The 22768-nt window shown below is 41.9% G+C and overlaps 1 protein-coding gene across 1 annotated transcript in view; it reads left to right on the top strand.

Annotated features, from left to right (window-relative positions):
• The window catches only part of RNF121 (ring finger protein 121), a 117421-nt gene that overhangs the window by 92992 nt on the left and 1661 nt on the right, over positions 1-22768 (top strand). The window contains exons 7-8 of the mRNA XM_043991958.1: positions 11628-11761; positions 17755-17856. Coding sequence (XP_043847893.1) covers positions 11628-11761; positions 17755-17856 — 236 coding nt within the window. The remainder of the gene's footprint in view (positions 1-11627; positions 11762-17754; positions 17857-22768) is intronic.

The raw sequence follows: 22768 nt of genomic DNA, 5'->3' as shown, positions 1-22768 counted from the left end.
TTCCAGGTGGGGATAATAGTGTACTACCCATGTTCTTTTCAAGAAATCCCTTGGGGGGAAAAAAAATATGTCTTTTCTTTCATCCTCCCACACACCTTATCACATAAAAGCTTAAGAAATGATCAAATGAGCATTGCCATCTGGGGCTACTTACCAGGCATGAAACCTGTAGAGATACTTCTTCACCCTTTTCATTAATTAGTTAATTCTAAACACTAGGTTTTTCTATCTCACCCTGCAAGTGTAGACTCAAGCTAGGAGAGGCCTGATCCCACTACTATTTGGCACAAGAGCTTTGACTTTCTCTACTTCCAGCTTTAGTAATTTACTCCTCCTTAAGCAGACTGGCAGCCACACTCCCCTCTCTCTCTAGTGGTTCTCTACATAAATGCCAAAATTAGTGTGGATACCTCATCAGTAGAGCTCACTACAATTCAAGACACAGGCCAGCTTCAGCCTTCCTGGCAGCTGGGATTATAGAGTAGGCTGCCATCTCCAACCAGAGGGGTGCAGATCCAGCCCTAGGCAGGCTGTGCTAGAGATAGCAGCAGCAGCTACTTCTGGAACTCAGCTCACGGACCAGTGAAGCGTCTCAGTAGTTAGCCAGGGGGAGATGGCAGGGGTCTCTGCTGGCACCGAGGCAGAACTCTGTTGTGTTCCCCATGCTTGGAACCAGGAAGCAGTCTTGAGTGGCAGCCCAGGGCGCAGGCATGTCCAAGCTTACAACCCCAGTGAACCATATTTCTGTTCTTGGGTTAAAGAGCAAGCAGGCCTGAGGTAACATGCACACCAGAGCACAGGCCAGGAAAGTGCAAAGTGTGCCTCTCCTCAAATTGTACCACCTTGGACCCACTGAAGCTTGGGTCAGTGCATCCTAGAAGCAGTGCCCCTCTTTAAGAAGGACTTTAAAGTCAAGAAATAGGCTAGGAATATGAAGAGACAGAAAAAAGTCAACAGTTTGAAAGGCCAAATGGAAAAGGAGATACAAAAGTTCTCTGAAGAAAATAATTGCTTAAGAATTAGGATTGAAAGATGGCGGAGGAAAAGCAGTGAGCTCCCGAACTCATGACACGATTGCTCGAAATAATACCATAGGAAAATGCCCAGAGCAGCAAAACTCACAAGAATGTGCTGAAATCATCTTCTAACCAAGAACGGCTTGGAAAGTCAGGAGGAGGGAGCTGCTGTGCTAATACAGGAGTCAAGCCCAACACCACAGTCACCCGGACACAGATCCAGTCCCAGGAAGGCCTCACCAGAGAAGCAGACCCCCAGAGCCTCTGAATCAGCTGAAGCACCAGTGTTGACTGAAACTAAACTCACAGTCTGGTGAGTGGGCTGAGCCCTTGGCAGGGGGGAGACTACAGGGGTCTATGCTGGTGCTAAGGCAGAACTTGGATTTTACACCCCTGCTGAGAACCAGGAGCAAGGCTCGAGTAGCAGTGGCCCAGGTAGGGGAGGGGCACAGGCTCGTCATAGCTAACAACCACAACACACAAAGCTGGTTGATTAGCAAGTTGATCTGGGGTCATCTAAGGACCAGGGAACAGGACGGGCAAGGGAAGAACCTGATTCTCCTTAAATTGTACCACCTGGGACTTCTTAAGCTGGGGATACTGCAGCCTGGAAACAGTGCCCCACTTTAAGGAGCTAAAAGTCAAGTAAAAGAAAGGCAAGATGAGCCGACAGAGAAAGGTGAGGACCATAGAAAGTTTCTTCAGTAACAAGGAAGACCAAGGTACACCCTCAGAGGAAGATGTCAACATCAGGGCCCCTATATTTAAAGCTTCCAAGAAAAATATGAATTGGTCTCAGGCCATAGAGGTGCTCAAAAAGGACTTTGAAGATAAAGTTAGAGAGGTAGAGGAAAAAATGGAAAGAGAAATGAGGGTGATGCAGGAAAGACATGAGAAAAAAGTCAACAGCTTGAAAAGTCAAATTGGCCAAATGGAAAAGGAGGTACAAAAGCTCTCTGATGAAAATAATTGCCTAAGAATTAGGATTGAACAAATGGAAGCCAGTGACTTTATGAGAAACCAAGACACAATAAAGCAAATCCAAATGAATAAAAAAAAATAGAGGGCAATGTGAAATACCTTCTGGAGAAACTGCTGACCTGGAAGATAGGTCCAGGAGAGATAATTTGAAAATTATTGGTCTACCTGAAAACCATATCAAGGAAGGAACTTAGACACCATCTTCCAAGGTATTCTCAGGGAAAATTGCCCTGAAATTCTAGAAGAAGAAGCTAAAATAGAAATTGAAAGAATCCACCGATCATCTCCAGAAAGAGATCCCCAAAGGAAAACTCCTAGGAATATTATAGCCAAATTCCAGAGCTCTCAGGTCAAGGAGAAAATATTGCAAGCTGCCAAAAAGAATTCAAGTACTGTGGAGCCCCAATCAGGATAACACAAGATCTAGCAGCTTCTATATTAAAGGACTGGAGGGCATGGAATATGATATTCCAAAGGGCAAAGGAAATGGAATTACAACCAAGAATCACCTACCCAGCAAAACTCGACATTATCTTTCAACAGAAAAAATGGGACTTTAATGAAAAAGAAGACTTTCAGATATTTGTGATGAAAAGACCTGAACTGAATGGCAAGTTTGACTTTCAAACACAAGACCCTAGAGAACCATAAAAAATTGGAGCTGGGGGACATACCTGGGGTCATACAGTGGGTGACTGTCTTGTGTCTGAGGCCGGATTTTGGCTGGGATCCCCCTGGGTCCAGGGGTGATGCTTTGTCCACTGTGTCATTTAGCTGGGTGATGACATCTTTAGGGTTAAATTGGGTGATGAAGGGAATTCACTGGGGGAAGGGGAAGAGCAGAGGTGAAATCCTACATGAAAGAAACAGGAAAAGGCTTATGGAGTGGGGGAAGAGATGGGAGAGGAGCAGGGCAGTAAATGAATTTTACACTCATCAGAAAAGGCTCAAAGACCTTAAACTCATCAGAACTGCCTCTAGGAGGGACTAACAGACACACCCAACTGGGTGGAATAATCTGTTTAATCTGGGCAGTAAATGAGCCTAACACTCATCAGAATTAGCTCAAAGACCTCAATCTCTTAAGAATTGGCTCAAGGAGGAAATAATGTACACACTCAGTTGGGTGGAGTAATCTCTCTAACCCTGCAGGAAAATAGGAGGGGAAGGGGATAAAGAGAGAGGGACAAAGGGCAGAGTGTGTGTGTGGGGGGGGGAACAGACAGAAGCAAATCCCTTTTGAAGAGTGATAGGATGAAAGAAGATGGATAATAGAATAAATATCATGAGGAAGGGAATAGGATGGAAGGAAAACAGTTAACAATAGTAATCATGAAAAAGAGAAAAGGCGGGGGGAATTGTACAAAAAATATTTATAGCTACTCTTGGTGGAGGGTAAGAATTGAGAATCAAGGGAATGTCCATCAATTGAGGAATGATGGAAAAAGCTGTGCTATATGATTGTAGTGGAATGGTCTTGTGCTACAGGAAATGACAAACAGGATGATCCCCCCCCAAAACCTGGAAAGACTAATAAACATCGATGTATAGTGAAGTGAGCAGAGCTGGGAGGACATTGTGTGTAGTGACAGCAATATTGTTCAATGAGTAATTGTGAATGATGTAACTACTCTCAGCAGTACAATGACCCAGGACAATCCCAAGGAACTAATGAAGAAGCTTACTATGCCCCCCTATAGAAAGAACTGGTAAAAAGAACACTTGTGGATTGTACATATATAACCTGGTTGCGATCTTGTGGGGGGGGGGAGGAAAGGGAGGGAGGGAGAAAAATTTGGAACTCTAAATCTTATGAAAATGAATGTTGAAAACTACCCTTACATGTAGCTGGAAAATAAAATAAATGTTTGTTGCTAGAGGGGGGGGAAAAAAAAAAGAATTAGGATTAAGGGGCAACTAGGTGGCGCAGTGGATAAAGCACTGGCCCTGGATTCAGGAGGACCTGAGTTCAAATGTGACCTCAGACACTTGACGCTTACTAGCTGTGTGACCCTGGGCAAATCACTTAACCTTCATTGCCCCACAAAAATTAAAAAAAAAAAATTAGAATTGAGCAAATAAAAACTAATGACTATGAGAAATCAAGACACAATAAAGCAAATCCAAATTAATGAAAAAATAGAGGGCAGTGTAAAATATCTCCTTGGAAAAACAGCTGACCTGGAAAATAGATCCAGGAGAGATAATTTGATAATTATTGGACTAAGGACAGCTAGGTGGTGCAGTGGATAGAACACTAGCCCTGGATTCAGGAGGACCTGAGTTCAAATTCGGCCTCAGACACTTGACACTTACTAGCTGTGTGACCCTGGGCAAGTCACTTAACCCCAATTGCCTCACCAAAAAAAAAACCAAAAAAACCCCACATAAAAGAAAATTATTGGACTACCTGAAAACCATGATCAAAAAAAGAGCTTAGACATCATTTTCCAAGAAATTGTCAGGGAAAATTGCCCTGATATTCTAGAAGCAGAAGGTAAAATAGAAATTGAAAAAATCCACTGATCACCTCCTAAAAGAGATCCCAAACTGAAAACTTCCAGGAATATTATAGCCAAATTCCAGAACTCCCAGATCAAGGAGCCATTGCAAGCAGCCATCTAGTGGATAGAGTGCTGGACCTGGATTCAGGAAGACCTAAGTTTAAATGTGGCCTAAGGCACTTACTATCTGACCTTGGGCAAATCACTTAACCTCTGTTTGCCTCAGTTTCCCCAACTATAAAATGAGGATAATAATAGCCCCTCCCTTGGAGAGTTTTTATGAGGATCAAATGAGATAATAATGTAAAATCACTTAGCATCACTTACCTGGTACTCAATAGGTGCTATGTAAATATTCATTCCCTTCCCCCAGAGAGATATAATGCTTGGCTGGTCTTTGATATCACTGCCACAATCATACTGCCTATCTTTCCAGCATCTCCTGCAGACATTTAATGAAGATGGGGGGGGGGTTGGAGTGTGGCTCTTTTGTTTTGTTTTGTTTTTTAAGCTTGTATTTGTCAGCCATTGTGCTAAGCTCAGAAAATATAAATACAAAAAGTAAGGCAGTTCCTGTGTCCAAGGAGCTTAGGTGAGATCCAATGAATATTTTGGGGGTAGGAATGGGATATAGCCAGGGAAGAGTGTTTTGTTCTAAGGAATCTTAGGGATGGCAAGTTGATGTATGGGGTAGTCAATTGACATGCCAAAAACAGAGGTGCAATTGATTTTACTACTGTGTCCAGACCAAGAGTTAGAAAGAGAGGGAGTGGGGCTGTGTCCACATGGCAGCATAGAGAAAGCAGGATGACCTGGGTGGATTACTGAATGGGATAGGAAGCATAGTCTGGTCTGATCTATGTCCCACTCAGGTTACCTTCCTTTCTTTCCCTCCCTGCCCCTGCTGTTTTCTGAAACAAATTGGGCCTTTCTAAACAGTGTTACTATCATGCCAGGGATGAAGATAGTGGTTTGAAATAACAAACAAAGGGGTAAAGATACAAAAAGCTTAAAAATACTACTTTAAAATACTTTAAAAATTGGTTAGTAGTCATGAACTGTGGTGAAGTGGCAGTGAAGTTCAACCTAATTTTTCTTGACCTCTTCCCTTTATCACTGATCCATTCTTTTAGTTCTTTTCTTAATGTATTCTAGTCCAAAACTAATATTGCTAGAAGTATAGAGTAGACATTCTAATGTAATGGGACACTCAACTTAGGAGAGTGCTAAGTTCTATTCTGCCACTAACTAATATGTGATCCATGAACAAGTCACTTAATCTCCCTGATATTAAGTTGCCTCATCTATGTAATGGAGATAATATTTTATACCATTCTGGGATTTTATTAATAACAAGAATGATTTACATTTATGTAAAACATTATGGTTTACAAAGTTTTTTCACCCTGTATCTCATTAAATTTAGCTCATTTAATAAGAATTTATCAAGTGCTTACTATATGCCAGGCACTGTGCTAAGCTCTGAGATAGTTGATAAGAGGGTTGTAGTATTGCCTAGCATCAGTGAGGGCTAGTTGAAGTTATGTGACATAAAACTGGTAGTAGACCTAGTTGGAATGGTTTGTGATTTTCTCTTCCTTTGTTTAGCAAAGTGTGCCCAGTGAAGCCAGTGCATGTTGGGAGTGATCCAGTGCTAGGAGTTGGCTGGGCAGAATCAGTGATGTGATTAGAAGGCAAGGGATTTGAGAAGAAGACAGCATGAAATCAAACTAATTCACCAGGCATTTAGTATGGAGGAAAGGAGAAAAGAAGAATAGCTAGTGGAGGTATGATGGCCTGGGAGAGAAGTGTGAGGAAAAGAAATTGGGCATCACAGTGTGGATGAAGAGTGAGGTTTGGTATAGGTAGGCAGATGGAGTTACTTGGAATCAAATAAGAAAATTTCAGAGTTTTTGAACATGGAGGTTGTACATTTATGATTAATGGAAAGATCAAGGATATGACCAACTTTGTGTATGGCTGAGGTAGTGTAGAGGATTAGATCATCAGAGGTGAGTAGGTTGAGAAGCCGAGAGGTTAAATGTTTAAAGGAGTATCGATACATGTGTTGAAGTCCCTAGGTATAAGGACAGGAGTTGGGGGAGAGAGAATGATTATGAATATCCTGGAAATCGGTAGACAGAAGCTACCAGGATTTTGATTGGGTGAAAGGTGTTGATGGTATGGACTTCAAAGGAAAAGAGATTACTGAGTGATGATGATAGGGAGAGACCAGTAAATGGCAATGGGGAGTAAGAAGTATTCCAACTCTCCTACCCCAACCAATGAACCAAAGGGAGTGGTGTGACCAATTCTGGAAAGGGTAACCAGTGAGACTTGTCATCAAGGGGAAGCCAGGTCTCAGAGTCAAGAAGATGGAAAGAGTGGGAAAGGAAAAGATCTAAGATAAAAGCAAGTTTTTTTCCTATTGTAACAGAGGGCACAGTGGAAGCATATGGTTGGGGCTTTGGGGTAGATGGGTTGATGGGGATGGGAACAAGGAATCAGGTGGTGAGAGATGGAGAGAGGGATTTAGTTGTTGACCTGCAGGGGAGGGATTAGGAATCATTGGTGATATATAGTAAAAGGGGCACTATATTTTTTAAGTCAGATGACCTGCTACTTACCTTCATGAATTTGCAGGTCATCTCCTTTCTCTCATCTATTAATGAAGGCATAGATGAGATTTTCCTGTTCAGAAATCTTTGAGGATAGATAATTTTTTTTTTCATTATCTCTTACCTTTGTTAGAGGAGGGTTCTATTGAAGAAGTAAAGTGAGATGACCTTTCAGATCCTCTCCAGCTCTGAAATTCTGTAATTCCATATCCTAATACTGATACTTACTAGGAGTGTGACTGAGCAAACCACTCCCCTCACGAGGCTTCAATTTTGTCATCTGTAAAATGTTAAGTTAAGAAAAGCTATTTCTAAGGTCCCATCCAGGACTAAAATTCCATGAGAAGAATTAGTAATCAAGATAGTATTTTGTGAGATTAAAGTTTAAAAATAAATATTGACAAATATTTGTTAGATTCTTATTTCTGTTTCAAAGTTTGTAATATTAAAGGCCATCTGTCCTTCTTCATCTGTAAATTGAGGGGATTGAACTAGATATAGTCTTTAAGGCCCTTCCAGCTCTGAATCCTCTGATGTCATGTTTCTCCCTAGAGTTCTTGGATAAGGAAACAGAAGGGAAATCTGCTCCTTGTTCTGAACTTGTTCCTGAAAGCTCTTTGTAAAAAAATGGAAATGACGTATGGTTGTTCTTTTGTCCCATCTGAAAGCACAGAATTAACTAGAGCTTAGCTAAGATTCATTTGATTTTTTCCACATTAAAGTGCTGTGAGAAATTGGAGGAGGAGGAGATTATTTTTATCTCAGGAAAGAAGCTGAATTGGACCTTCAGTGAACCTGACTCCCAGCCTAGTGCACAATATGGTGTATCACCCTGAATTCCAAAGTGATACTAGAAGGGGTTTTCACTTAGACCTGTATCAGTGCCATTTCCCTTTATGCTCTCAGATTGTCCTCCTTCTAAAACAGTTCCCAGAATTAACCCTACAGATATTTCAATAAAGTAACCCTCCATACTACTTCCTCTTCAGTTTAAAAAAAAAAAAGTCTTCAATTGGTACATGAACAGGACACATTTCGTTTTTATGGATTCTTCCTTTGGAATAGCCATTACTGTCTTATACACTCTCTCCCCACTGCCCTGTACAGATGTTTCAGGACAAACTGGTTTTAAAGATTTCATATTAGTAAAATGCCTTCGTGACCATCTAATCTAATATTTTTTTTTTTAGTGCAGCAATTGGGGTTAAGTGACTTGCCCAGGGTCACACAGCTAGTAAGTGTTAAGTGTCTGAGGCCGGATTTGAACTCAGGTACTCCTGACTCCAGGGCCGGTGCTCTATCCACTGCGCCACCTAGCTGCCCCTAATCCAGTATATATTTTTAAAAAAATTCTTCCCTCAAAATCCCTAACAGGTGGTCATCCAATCTTGGTTTGAGGAGCTAACAGCTCTTGTCCTTATTACATTCTGTTTTGCATATATTTATTTGTCTGCATATTTTAGTCTCATCTCCCTACTAGGCTATAAGCACATTAAGAGCCCAAGGATATGTCACTTTCATCTTTATATTACAGAGCATTGCACACAGTAGGTACTTTGATAATTAACAAATGTTTGTTGAATCCAAAGTGATCCTTTGAACTTTTTCTTCTTTTATCAGTGATTTGTCTGCTTGCTTCCCTATTCTCCCCCTTAGATTGTAAGTTTCTTAAAAGAAAGACCTGTTTGTGTGCCCTTTTACTTGATCTCTCTCTCTCTCTCTTTCTCTCCATATGTTTGTGAGAGAGAGTGTGTGTGTGTGTGTGTGTGTGTGTGTGTGTGTGTGTGTGCTTAACAAGTCACTGCACATCCTTTATAAGCATTAAACATTTGCTGAATTGAACTGGTGAGGAAAGTTAAGGGATATTGAGCAGGTATTACTCTCTATCCATTACACATGAGTAGTGGCAGAGCCTAGACTCAAAACCATTTTAAGGAATCCAATCTATGCCTTTTTTCACTCAGACACTTTAATTTTTACAGGCAAGACTCAATTATCAAGTCTCTTTAAAAAAAAAAAAAGATCTTGATAGGATAAAACATTGGACTAAACCCAGTAATCAATTTCATGAGTACAGAAACCATGCAAAACAATATTAGAAGTTTGAGGAGTTAGAGATCACTTTCAGCTAGAGAGGATGTTGTCCAAGGAAGGATTTATACAATAAATGGCACTTGAGTTGTGCCTTCAAATAAGAGAGATCGAACTTCATTGTTCAGATTAGGTAGGGTCATTCTAGGTATACTAGACGTCATGAACAAAGGCATAGAAATGAGAATGAGAGAGGGTATGGAAATAACTCTATTGGATTAGAATTAGAATAGATGGGGGCAGCTAGGTGGTGCAGTGGATAAAGCACCAGCCTTGGATTCAGGAGGACCTGAGTTCAAATCTGGCCTCAGACACTTGACACTTACTAGCTGTGTGACCCTGGGCAAGTCACTTAACCCCAATTGCCTCACTAAAAAAAAAAAACCACCCAAAAAAACAAAACAAAAAAAAACCCTACATCTACTACAGAATAGATGGAGGCAAGGTATAATATATGATAAGGCTAGAAAGGTCCTTCAGAACCAGATCATAGAAGACATTGGTTAGGAAATTCAGAGCCACTGAGGGTTTGGGGGTAGCTATATGAATTTGAGATAGACAGGCTAGTTAGATTGTTATGCTAATCCATGAAGGGTCCAAACTAGAGTATTGGCAGTGTAAATGGGGCGGGGCAAGGGGAGGTCATATATGGAAGGAAATTGAAAAGACAGAATTAACAGGATTTAGTATTTCATTGTCTGTTCTGGGAAATGGAAGGTTAAAGATGACTTGGGTTTTAGTCTGGATGCCTGGGACAATAGTGATGCCCTTAGCAGAACTAGGGGGCAGGGGACTAAGTTTGAAAAAGAAAGTGATGGATGAGTTCAGTTCAATCTGTGGTGCTGACAGGACATTCAGGTAAAACTATCCACATCATAAAATTATAGCTGGAAGGGACCTTAGAGATCATCTAATCCAATTACCTCATTTTACAGATGGGGAAAGTGAAGCCTAGGATGGGGAAGTGACTTGCCCAAGATCACACAGCTAGCCAGATAATGAATGCGAAAGTACTTTGTAAATGGTAAGGAGTTATACAGATGCAAAGGGTGGTTGCTGTTGTTTTTATTGGTCTCCTCTGTTTTAAACAGGAGCCCTGGGTCCCTGTTGGTAGGTGTGTGTTGCATTCTCCTTTACCATTCAAGAAAACCCAGGGACCAGCAAAACTATAGCCAAGTACAAAAGATAGTGTTGGCTGTATCTCAGTAATGATTTCCTTAAAGACATACTCCTTGAGCCCACATCTTTCCTTCTCTTCAGGGATAGACATAAAATGTCTGTCCTTTAAACATTTAGTACTGCTGCTGAGATAGCATTGTTTTTCCAAGGAATTCCCAGCTTTTCACAAAATGTCCTTTCATATCCTTATGAAGCCCTGGGAGTCAGGAAGGGGGAGGAATGTTCTACCTGTTTTAAAGGTCATAGAACCATAGAAGTCAGAGCTGGGGGGCAGCTAGGTGGTGCAGTGGATAAAGCACTGGCCCTGGATTCAGGAGAACCTGAGTTAAAAACCGGCCTCAGACACTTGACACTGACTAGCTGTGTGACCCTGGGCAAGTCACTTAACCCTCATTGCCTCGCAAAAAAAAAAAAAAAAAAAAGAAGAAGTCAGAGCCGGAAAAAAACACTTGGAGATAGGTTAATCTACCCTTCTCTCTTTACAGAGGAGGAGAATGAGGCCCTAAGGTACTGGGCCTTTCTAAAGTCTACTGCCATCAGAGCCAGTTTTTCTGAATCCCAGTCCATTACTGTTTTCCTCCCTACTGACAGATTTAATCTCAGCAGCTGTAATCAACCCAAATTATTGCTTAAAATAATAGTAGTAGGGGCAGCTAGATGGTGCAGTGGTTAAAGCACCGGCCCCGGATTCAGGAGTACCTGAGTTCAAATCCGGCCTCAGACACTTGACACTTACTAGCTGTGTGACCGTGGGCAAGTCACTTAACCCTCATTGCCTAAAAAAAATAAAAAATAATAGATCCTTTAAAATAATAGTAGTAGCTCACATTTTTCTAGGACTTTAAGGTTTTCTAAAGCATTTATCTCATAACCACCTTGGGCCTTAGTGTAAGTGACCAAAAAAATAGAAGCAAAGGAGGGAGGCACAGTATATGTACTATTTTCCCCTCTTAACAGTTGAGGAAACTGAGGCTTAGACAGGGAAGTGACTTGCTCATAATCTCACAACTGGAAACTATTAGGGCTCAGTTTCCTCAAATAACATGAGGTTGTTGAATTAGATGATCTCTAAGCTCCCTTCCAGGCCTCAATCTATGATTCTCTGACTCTGAATTTAGGTCTCCCAAATCCAACTTCAGCATTCTTTTCACAAGATAATGGTCATGTTTTGTTCTGCCATAAACAAGGGGGTTTGACCCATTCTTGCCTTTTCTTTTTTTCCTCTTTCTCATCTCCAGTTCTACAGTGCTTCGGGGATGCCTACCAAGCATCTCTCAGACAGTGTCTGTGCAGTGTGTGGGCAGCAGATCTTCGTGGATGTCAATGAAGAGGGCATCATTGAGAACACATACAGACTGTCCTGCAACCATGTGTATCCTGCCCAGAGTCCACACCTCCTTCCACCAGGCTGCCATTTTGGCCATGGAGGAAGGAAAGGGTGGTATCCATGTCACTGGGCTAATTGGTACCTGCATCTATGACCCATGCTAGCTGGGATGGGGTGGAGGGGGGCAAAGGGAGAAGCAAGCCAATTAAATTCAGTAAGCACTTATTAAAACACTTATAGTATTCAGAATCTTGTGCTCAGCACAGGGAGGTACAGAGTTTAGGTAAGACATTGTCTTTCTTCACATAGCGCACAATCTGCTGGGGGGGGGGGATGAGTCATTCCAAGAAAGAATGGAAGAAATCTTTCATGGAGGAGACAAATAAGACAGCAAATATGACAAGACACAAGGGAATTCTAACCTGATTATAGAACAGAAAACTATGTCAGGAGAAGAAAGGGAAAAACAAAGACCACCAAACATTGGGAGCTAAGCACTAGGGTTAGGGTTTTTCCAGTCATGGGCAAAACTGGACCATCTTAGGAAGAAGCAGCTTCTTGTGCTTCAAAGAATGATGATACAGACCTAAAGATTCTGAGATCATCGAGTAATTGTCATAGGGAAAAAAGACAGGTCATGGTGGTTAGTGGCTCCTTGCTGAGAGGTACTAAGATGGCTATTTGTTGACCTCTAGCACATACTAAAGTGTTCTGCTGTTTTGCTGGGCATGAACTTGGAAAGTGGCAGACAGTTTCTGTAATTATTATACATTTCAGATTTTCAGTGTGAAGACAGATGATGTATCAGCGTGATTAGAAAAGTCACCAAAAGGAAACTGGGAAACATTGCTAAGAACTATGAAGTCCTCAACAACAACAAATCAAGACCATAGGGTCCTCTCACCACTTTGATGAAAGGAAAGGAAGAGATTAAAAAGAAGATTGGCAGGGAGGCAGCTAGGTGGTGCAGTGGATAGAGCACTGGCCCTGGATTCAGGAGGACCTGAGTTCAAATCCTGCCTCAGACATTTGACACTTACTAGCTGTGTGACCCTGGGCAAGTCACTTAATGATCAGTGCCCCGAAGAAGATGGCAGACTTGGGAAATGACCATCTAGCTAAAATTTTTAAAAAGTGTCTAAGAACAGGATTTGGAATTCTTAACCACAGTTTAAAATAGAAGAATGATGGTTTATTGATCAGGGTTGGTATATACTTAAGAAAAGCTATTTTTTTAAACATTTACGTATGGTCTTAAAATTGTAATCTAGAGAGTTTTAAACTGAAAAGGCTTGAGGAGGGGGGAAGAGCATAGATATGCAGTGTTCGGTACCATTGGAAGAAGGATAACAGAAGAGAGCGCTAGTAATTCACAGGTGACCTTGTTCAAAAAGAAAATTCAATTATAAAGTGCTGACCTGAGCTTTGTATACACAAATTATGAAGTATGGGTAGTAAATCGGTTGAATTAGATATCCAAACCTAAAGAGGCCAGTTTGACCTTATGGGTTTAGCTAGGATATAATAGGATGGAACTTATTCATTACTGAGAAATTGTTCTAGAAGGGCATGCTTTCTTCAAAAGGAATATAGATAGAAGGGATGGTTTAGTAGTATTATATATTAAAAAGATACATTTAGGTCTGAATCTAAACCTAAGGATTGAAACCTGGTAGGAAGCATTTGGATGGGAAGAAATAGTGGGAGAAACCATTCTACAATGTTACTATCATGGAAGTGTGCTACAGACTACCTAGAAGGAGGGATTTGATGAGGTGTTCAGAAAACCAGTCACAAACAGAACTATCATAATCATTGGGGGTCTTGAACTATCCAGAGACCTGGTTTTTTGTTTGTTTTGGTTTTGGTTTTGGGGAGGTTTTTTTTTGTGTGTGGGGCAGTGAGGGTTAAGTGACATGCCCAGGGTCACACAGCTAGTAAGTGTCAAGTGTCTGAGGTCAGATTTGAACTCAGGTCCTCCTGAATCCAGGGCTGGTGCTTTATCCTCTGCACCACCTAGCTGCCCCCCCGAGACCTGTTCTTTTTACCAAAAACAGACCATAACTTGATAATTTCAAACTTCAAAAAGGTAGAAGAAGCAACAAAGGGGAACTGCTATATTGGGGCTCCATTCATACAGCAAATCCGTAGGAACTGATTGCTGAAGTACAAGAGCTTTGGAGGAAGTGATTCCATTATAGAATTAATGCTAGAAAAGGAAAAGAAAACTTAGCAGAGTATGCCTTATATCCCATGTTTTAGGAGTAGATTTCAAAGGGTTCAGAGAAAGGAAAGGTAAGATCCCATGGCCTAATATTCTGGAGGGGAAGTTGTCTCAAGAGACAGGAACGTGTCTATAATGTAATTCTGAAGAGACTAGCATAAATTATTTCCATGAAAAGGCAAAAGGGGAGCTGCCTAAAGAAACTAATGTTTCAGAACAGGAAATTCATCTAACCCACTCAGATTTTGTAAAGACGTGCAGAAGACCCAAAGGCAAATAATTAAGGATTAATAAAGAAGTGGAGTACAGACTATAAATGTGGTATCCGAAATGCTGATGTCTGGATTGACATGGGGCTGGTGATAAATATTAAGGACAACAACAGATGGAGGCGGGGAATAAGAGATGGCCTAGAAAGAGCCTTTAGGACCTCTGCTTGGAGGGTGGCATGATAACAGGATAAGTGACTCAGCTTTTACTTTGCTTCTGTTTTTTCTTCCAAGAACGCTCTTTGCTATTGGGAAAGAACAAAAATTGTTAGCAAGTTAATAAGGAAAAAGTAAGTCAGTATCTAACTGCCCTCAGTTCAAGTCACAAGGGTTGACCAAACTACACCCTAGCCTGCCAAAAGAACTGGCATATATCAGTCAGTCAACTAGTATTTATTAAGGACTTACTACAGGGCAGCTAGGGTGGCAAAGTAGATAAGACACTGGCCCCAGAGTCAGGAAGGCTGGAGCCTGAATCTTGTCTTAGATTCTTAGCGATGTGACCTTGGGTGAATCACTTAACCTCTGTCTGCGTCAGTTTTCTCAGCTGTAAAATGGAGGTGATAATAGTACCTCCTTCCCAGCACAGGGCCTGGCACATAGTAGGTGCTTAATGGACACATTTCCTTCCTTCTTGCTAATTGTCAGGCACTGTATTCATTGCTGGGGATACAAAAAGAAAAGGCAAAGCCTGTTTTTGAGGAGTTCACAGTCTAATACAACTATGTATAAATAAGATATAGACAAGATAGACTGGAGATAATCCACAGGGGAGAGGATTGAGAAAGGCTTCTTGTAGAATATGGAACTTTAACTGGGACTCGAAGGAAGCCTGGAAGCCAAGAGGTGGACATGAAAGGGATGGCATTCCAGGAATGGGGGACAGCCCATGAAATTGCCCAGAGTCAGCGGAGGGAATGCTGATGTCAATGGGTCACAGAATATATAGAGGGAAGTAAGCTAGAAGACCCGAAAAGTAGGAAAGGGTTTGGGTATGAATGGCTTCACAGGCCAAACAGGATTTTATATGAGATCCTGGAGGTGATAGAAAGCCACTTGAATTGAATGGGTGATATATCAGACTTGGACTTTAGATTAATTTGACAATAGTGAGAGATGGACTGAAGTAGAGAGAGACTTGAGGCAAGACCACCAATCCGCAGGCTGTTGCCATGACAGGATCATAATAGACAAGTGTCATGATTTACTGAAGAGTGGAGCAGGGGTAGTGTCCAGTGAGTTTTATTTATATTCCTGGCATAATTTTAGAAAACATTAAGTGAATGTCTTATGAACATTTAGAAAGGGAACCAGTGATTGCCAATAACTTATGGCTTCATGAAGGACACGTTTCATGCCAGATTAAACTTCCCTTTTTTTTTTTTTGACAGGGTTACTAAAACACAGAAATTCTGAAGACCTGATATCCTTAGATTTCAGCAAAGCATTTAACAGAATTTCTTATTCCGTCTTCATAGACAGGTTAGAGAGATGAACCTAGACCAACAGGGTAGTTACATAGACCAGACCCAAACAATAATCATTAATGGCTTGATAGTAACTTGGAGGTTAGTCTCTAGTGGAGTGCCTCAGGGATCTGTGCTTATCCCTTATGCTTGTCAGCATTTTATTAGTGACTTAAATGTGGGGTATAGATCATCTGCTTATCAGGTTTATGGATGACACAGAATTGGGAGGGATTAGTGTACAATATGATCTCAGTCCAGAACAATAGGCTGAATCAAATATCAAATGCATTAAGTATAAAGATCTCCATTTGTTTTCAAGAATATCACCTTCACAAGTAGAATGGGAGAGAGCTGGTTAAACAGTCAGCATGCAGAAGATGGGGAGTTTAGTGTGAGTGACATGGCAGCAATAAAAGTTAATTCTCACCTCTGTTGCATTGAGAGGCTCAGTGTCCAGAGCAAGGAAGGAGATCGTCATATCCTGGGCAGACCACATCAGCAATATTGGGTTCAGATCTGGGCACCACATTTTAAGAAGGTCATAGTCAAGCTGGAAAGCATCCAAAAGAGGGAAGTGGAAAACCTGGTGTGTGAGAGGATGGAGGAACTTGGCATGTTTAGCCTGGAGAAGAGAGCATTTGGGGGGAAACAGAAGTCTTCAGATACTTGAAGAATTGTCATGGGAAGAGGAACTTCGTTTGTTCTATTTGGTCCCAATCCTGAGGACAGAACCAGGAACATTGGGTAGAAGTCATAGAGAAAGAGACTTAGACCAAAGTCAGTAAAAACTTCCAAACAATTAGAGCCATCTAAAAGAGGAATGGCAGTGCAAACAGGAGGGGCAGAACACGGTGTCATGTGACTTCGGGCATCTGATCCAGATGTTTTAGAGAGGAAAATACCACGACTTGTCCTGAACTGACTGCTCAATTAGAACATCAGGTCTTGCTGAGAAAAGGAGACCAGGGCTTCAGTGGTGTGGAGACAAAAGGAAGGAAAATCCCCCAAAAAGCATTGGACAAGATAAAGGGTGGGAGTTGGTGGCATGGGAAAAGCTGACAATTGTCGGTATAGCTACCCATTTCCTACCAAAGGATGACACCAACCTAGATGACAAGGTAGAGCTGGGGAGTGTTTAACTTGAGGAATTAAAGACATGAGTAAGGGGCTTCATTTTATGACTCCAAATATTAAAGGACTGTCATGTGGAAGGTGGAGCAATTAGGCTTGTTCTACTTACACCCAAAGAACAGAACTAGAAGTGGTGGGAAGGTGGCAAAGAGAGATTTAGACTTGGCATATAGAAAAACATCTCCTAATAGATTGCTGTCCAAAGATGGGATGTGCTGCCTCGAGAGACCACTCCCCACTACCGAAGGTCTCCAAATGGAGTCTGAATAAGGGCTGGCTTGGGAGACTGAAAGGACTCAATACTTTTAGTTCATTTCAATCTAGGTGAACTGGACACCCTCTGAGGCCTTCTTCAGTTGTGAGACCTAGATTGAGATCAGTGGCTATTAGCTCCCAGACCTGAACCCAGTCCCTAACGTTGGCTCTCACAGCTCCTGTGGTGACTCATGCCATAATGCAACACATCAGATGTAGGGAGAGAGTGGTGGCAAGAAAGAAGTTTAAATGCAGAAGAAAACATCTTATTTAGGCTGATTGAGAGTGAACTTGTCCTACTCTAAAGAGAAGAATGACATTGGTGTTTTGGCAATTTTGGTAGGATCTCAAATTGTCAGGCCTACAGCTTCACAAAGAAAGGATATCACTCTTCAGCCTCTGTGGTGGGCTGAGTAGATCTAGTACATGCTCCCTCTTTAGACTGAGCTACACTTAAGAAAGATATTCCGAACTATATCTCTTCCCTTAGAGTGGTTACTGTGGCTCTCCAGCCATACTGTAAGCTCAGTCTCATGATGGCCCAGTGCCAGAACCTTGGTGGGGGATGGAATGAACAGGGAAATGCTTATTTTGGGGGGATAAATTGAGCTGGCCCGAGGTGGGGTTTTTGCCGTGGTAAATGAGCTCACTTCTCTCTGCTAGTTTCTCTTAACCACCATATGTCCTCAGATTTCACGAGTTCTGCATCCGTGGATGGTGTATTGTGGGAAAGAAGCAGACGTGTCCCTACTGCAAAGAGAAGGTGGATCTCAAGCGGATGTTCAGTAACCCGTATCCTTTTGGGTCTGGTCTGGGTCAGTGGATTCCCTCCCAAAGACTCTTTCTGGAAGGCTGGCAACAGGGGAGTGGGGTAAGCTTAGAAAGAACACTATGATGGAGTGTCCTGGTCTGAAGTCAAATGGCCTATCTCCAGTGTTCTTTGCCTTTTTGCTAGGGAAAGCAGAGCAAGTCCCACACACTGGTCCTCAAAATTACTTTCTTCAACCCTCCCCTTCGCTGTATCTGCCCCCTTTTCCTTTCTTAACCTCTTAACCAGACTTCTTACTGCAAGCCTTCCCCAGCCTTTTAGCAGTGTTGACTCTTAATTCCAAATGACACCTCCCCAGGAGTGGATCTATCAGGTATGCAGCTTGAGAGAGTCTCCGCCACTCAGGCCATGTTGCCTCTCAAGATCAAACCTGTGGTGGGGAGGAGATGCTACTCACAGGCCTTTCTAAGGTCTCTATAACATGGTACCCTCTTATTATCTAATTTGGTATGCATTTTCCCCCCAAGAACTTGGGCATCAAAGCTTTGGGACCAGAGCCCTGTCACCCTTTAACTCTTCCCTCTTCCCAAACTCCTCAGCAAGAAGTAACCAATGGCAACACATTCTTAGGCCGCCATAATTCCTTCACAGTAGATATAAGGATTCATAGCTCAGCCTGAAGGGACTTATTTTTTCCCCCACTTAATAGTATTTAATTTTTTTTTCCAATTACATGTAAAGATAGTTTTCACCATTCATTTTTGTAAGATTTTGAGTTCCAAATTTTTCTCCTATTGAATTGCTTGAGTTCTTAAGGGGGGGATAAGGAGGAAGGATGAAAATTTGGAACACATGTTACAATTTGTTTTTACATGTAAGGTGGGGGAAAATTATAAATGAGTGAATGTATGAATGTATGAATGAGCAAATTTTTCTCCTTCCCTCCCCAAGACAGCAAGCAATCTGATATAGGTTATACAGTACAATCATGTTAAATGTATTTCCACGTTAGTCATGCTGTGAAAGAAAAATCAGAACAAAAGGGGAAAACCGCGAAAAAGAAAACAAACCAAAAAGAGTAAAAATAGTATGCCTTGATCTGCATTTATAGTCCATAATTCTTTTTCTGGATGTGGAAAACATTTTCTATCATGAGTTCTTTGGAATTGTGTTGTTGTATTGCTTAGAACATGAATATCTATCACAGATATTCATCACATAATGTTGCTGTTACTGTGTACAGTGTTCCCCTGGTTCTGCTCATCTCACTCATCATCAGTTCATATAAGTCTTTCCAGGTTTTTCTGAAATCTGCCTGCTCATCATTTCTTCTACCACAATAATATTCCATTACATTCATACACCACAACTTGTTCAACCATTCCCCAATTGATGGGCATCCCCTCAATTTCTTTTTGTTTTTGTTTTTGTTTTTTGGCAGGGCAATGGGGGTTAAGTGACTTGCCCAGGGTCACACAGCTAGTACGTGTCAAGTGTCTGAGGCTGGATTTGAACTCAGGTACTCCTGAATCCAGGACCAGCGCTTTAACCACTGTGCCATCTAGCTGCCCCCATCCCCTCAATTTCTAATTCTTTGCCACCACAAAGAGAGCTGCTAGAAATATTTTTGTACATGTGGGTCCTTTTTCGTTTGGGATTCATACCTAGTAGTGGTATTAGTAGATCAAAAGGCATGCTGTTTCATAGCCCTTGGAAGCATAGTTCCAAATTGCTCCAGAACAGTCATCATAATTCCTTCAGTATAGGCATAAAGATTCATAGCTCAGCCTGAAGAGACTTCTTAAGATGCCTCCCTCCAGCCTCCAGCCCCTTCCCAGTTGAGAGCTAGCTCTGCTGGGCTTTCCTTCGTAGTCTCTAATTTCAACCCCATTTAGCTCTGTGTCACTGAAGGGATAAAGCAATCATACCAGCTGGCAGTGCCATCACATTTTTACCCTTTCCAAAGCCTCCTCACATAATCTCATTTGACCCCCAAAATAGACTTGTAAAATAGAGCAGGGATTATTGTGTAGATGAGGAAATTGAGGCAGCCTCAGGTGAAGCGATGTGCCCAGAGACACAGCTTATAAGTGGCAGAGCCAAGATTTGGGCTCTAGAGTTCAGTACTTTGTCCCTTACATCTCAGAAGGGGTCAAATCCGTTGAAACCTCATTGTCCTCTTTAGCCACACTCTAGAACTGTCTCCACAACTCTGATTTCTCTCTTCCTGCAGCTGCTGTCAGTAACCCCACACACATTCCTTGATTCTAGTTCTGTACCATTTTAAGGCTTACAAAACACTTGAGTCCCAATACCCCCATACAGGTGGGTAAATAGTGTCTAGGTTGTCAGTATTTTACAGATGACTAAATGGACTCACAGAGGTGATTTGCCCAGGATCCCACAGAAAAAAACCGTAGCCAGAATTGGAACCAAGGTCTCCTAAAGGCAGGAGATGTCTTGCTGCCTTTTACAGATACATGGCAATGCAAAAGGTGCTTTTCCATCCATTGCTTCAGCAGAGTAAGAAAGGAGTGTAGAGGTCACATAGCACCCCCTTCTCAAAGCAGTACTTCTTTGTAAAACGTAAAAGTGCCATAAAAATGGAGCTGCATTGATTATTATTGTTCCCTGCCATCCTCTGATGAGGCACTTGCCCCCTGCCCAGCAAGGCTAGGCCTATTTGGGGATAGCTAATTGTTGTTAATGGCAATATTCATAGCTGATTTGTCTAGCACTTTAAGATTTACAACATTGCTTTACAGATAATTTCTCATTTGAACCTCATATGATGATTCATATGAACCCTATGAGGTAGATACTACAGGTACTGTTGTTCCCACCTTATAGGTAAAAAAAACAGGCCCAGAGAAATTCATTGACTTGGCTGTGATCACACAGCTAGTAAATGCCTAAGGCAGGATTTGAACCCAAGTGTTTCTGACTCCCAAGTCCAGTACTTTACCTCTTGTGATAATTTCTAGGTATTGAGCTGAACTCTCAGTAACACTCCACACTCCCCTCCAATTGCTCCTAGTTCTGTTGTCTGGAGCTGTGAAGGACATGTCTGTCCCCAGTTTCACAAGACTCCTCCAGGTATTCAAAGAGATGGATCACTTCATTTTTCCTTTCTCTAACAGCCCAACTGCCAGTACTGTTGACTTCAGAGGACTTTTCATCCCCCCGTAGCTCCCTAAGTCTTCTTTTTCATAGAACCCTTCAGTTAATGCAGCAAAGTCAAGATGAGGGGTTTTCAAAAGGAGCCTCACTGGAGGAAGTACTTTGTAAACCTCTGGATCACTGTGCAAGTGAGGTATTAAAGAAATAGATAGTACAAAACCCACAATCAGATTTCATGTTCATATTCTTCTGGCCTCAGAGTAACTGCAGTACAGCCCTGTATGGATTTGGCTGACATGTTTTCAGGGGAAATGGACTGGAAAGCCCATTCCTTGTCCTTGTCTCAGCCATAAAAAGATTTTTTTTTTTAACAGTGACACCTAACTCCTTTAACTAGTGACCTTTGCTGCCCCAGAACTAGTTAATTCACCCCTCCACCCCCTGCCATGACTGACCAGATAGTACCATCTAGAGCTGCATTAGAATAGTTTGTGTTTCCTCACAACAACCTTGTGCAATAGCACAAATATCATTTTGATTTTGCAGAGGAGGAAAGTAAACATAAAGTGACTTGCCCACCATCACACAGCTAGGACATGAAAGACTGAATCTAGTCCCTTCCCATTACCAAGAACAGATCATTCCATTTCCTTTTGAAAAACAAGGGCTACAGCCCTTGTGAAGCTCTCCAGGTGAGTTCTTATTTCTTATTCAAGGGACACCCCCCCCCCCCCCGCCAATTCTCACTTCACTGACAAGACAGGTCTTGAGCCAACGAATAATCACAGTATTGGTTACCATTCCACCCACTTGCCAGATAATTCTTCCCTTAGTTGCTTTCCCAGGGAGGTGGTCTTTTCCAGACCCCTACTACAGGTTTAAACTAGCAAAATGCACATATGCTATCAACAGTAAGAAAAGGGTTGGTTCTTTACAGACACCAGTCCCTCTTCCTCTCACCAAAAAATGCCCAAATGGTCACTTTATTTTCAGAGTAACCCTCCCCACTTCCCTTGATTCTGACACGACATTTTTTCCAGTTCCCTCTCCATCCTCACCACTGTCCTCAGAATGTGTTCTAATTTGTCATTACCATTCCTAAAATGGTACTCAGAGGTGTACACAATATTCAAGATGTCCAACCATAGTGGAAGGCAAGAGGTGCTCTCAGTGCCTTCTTTTTTTGGGGGGGGGGGTGAGGCAATTGGGGTTAAGTGACTTGCTAGTAAGCGTTACGTGTCTGAGGCCGGATTTGAACTCAGGTCCTCCTGACTCCAGGACCGGTGCTCTATCCACCGCACCACCTAGCTGCTCCTTCAGTGCCTTCTATTCATGCAGCATTGGCTTTTTTAGTTGTCAGGTCATCCTCTTTACCCATATTGACCCCTAAAACTCCCACCTTTTTTTTCTCACATGAATTGCCTTTTATCTTTTTTTTTTAATCTTTTGGGGGGGGCAGGGCAATGAGGGTTAAGTGACTTTCCCAGGGTCACACAGCTAGTACGTGTCAAGAGTCTGAGGCTAGATTTGAACTCAGGTCCTCCTGAATCCAGGGCCAGTGGTTTATCCACTGCACCGCCTCACTGACCCCCTAACATGAATTGCCTTCTAGCTATGCCTTCCCCATTCTGTGTCTCTGACACTTGTTGGGAATATTAATGAAGAGATTCTTCTTGAGGTATGGTTTAGATTTGATGTTCTCTTGGGTTTCTACCAGTTCTGCAATTGTCATTCCAAGATTTCCAGGTCATCTTCCATGTTGTCCCCACTGCTGACATCTCTAATTTATTACAGTCAGTCACATCAGACGAAGTT

The sequence above is a fragment of the Dromiciops gliroides genome, chromosome 3 (genome assembly GCF_019393635.1).
Source record: "Dromiciops gliroides isolate mDroGli1 chromosome 3, mDroGli1.pri, whole genome shotgun sequence".
Classification (NCBI taxonomy): domain Eukaryota; kingdom Metazoa; phylum Chordata; class Mammalia; order Microbiotheria; family Microbiotheriidae; genus Dromiciops; species Dromiciops gliroides.
This window is presented reverse-complemented; position numbering and strand designations above follow the sequence as displayed.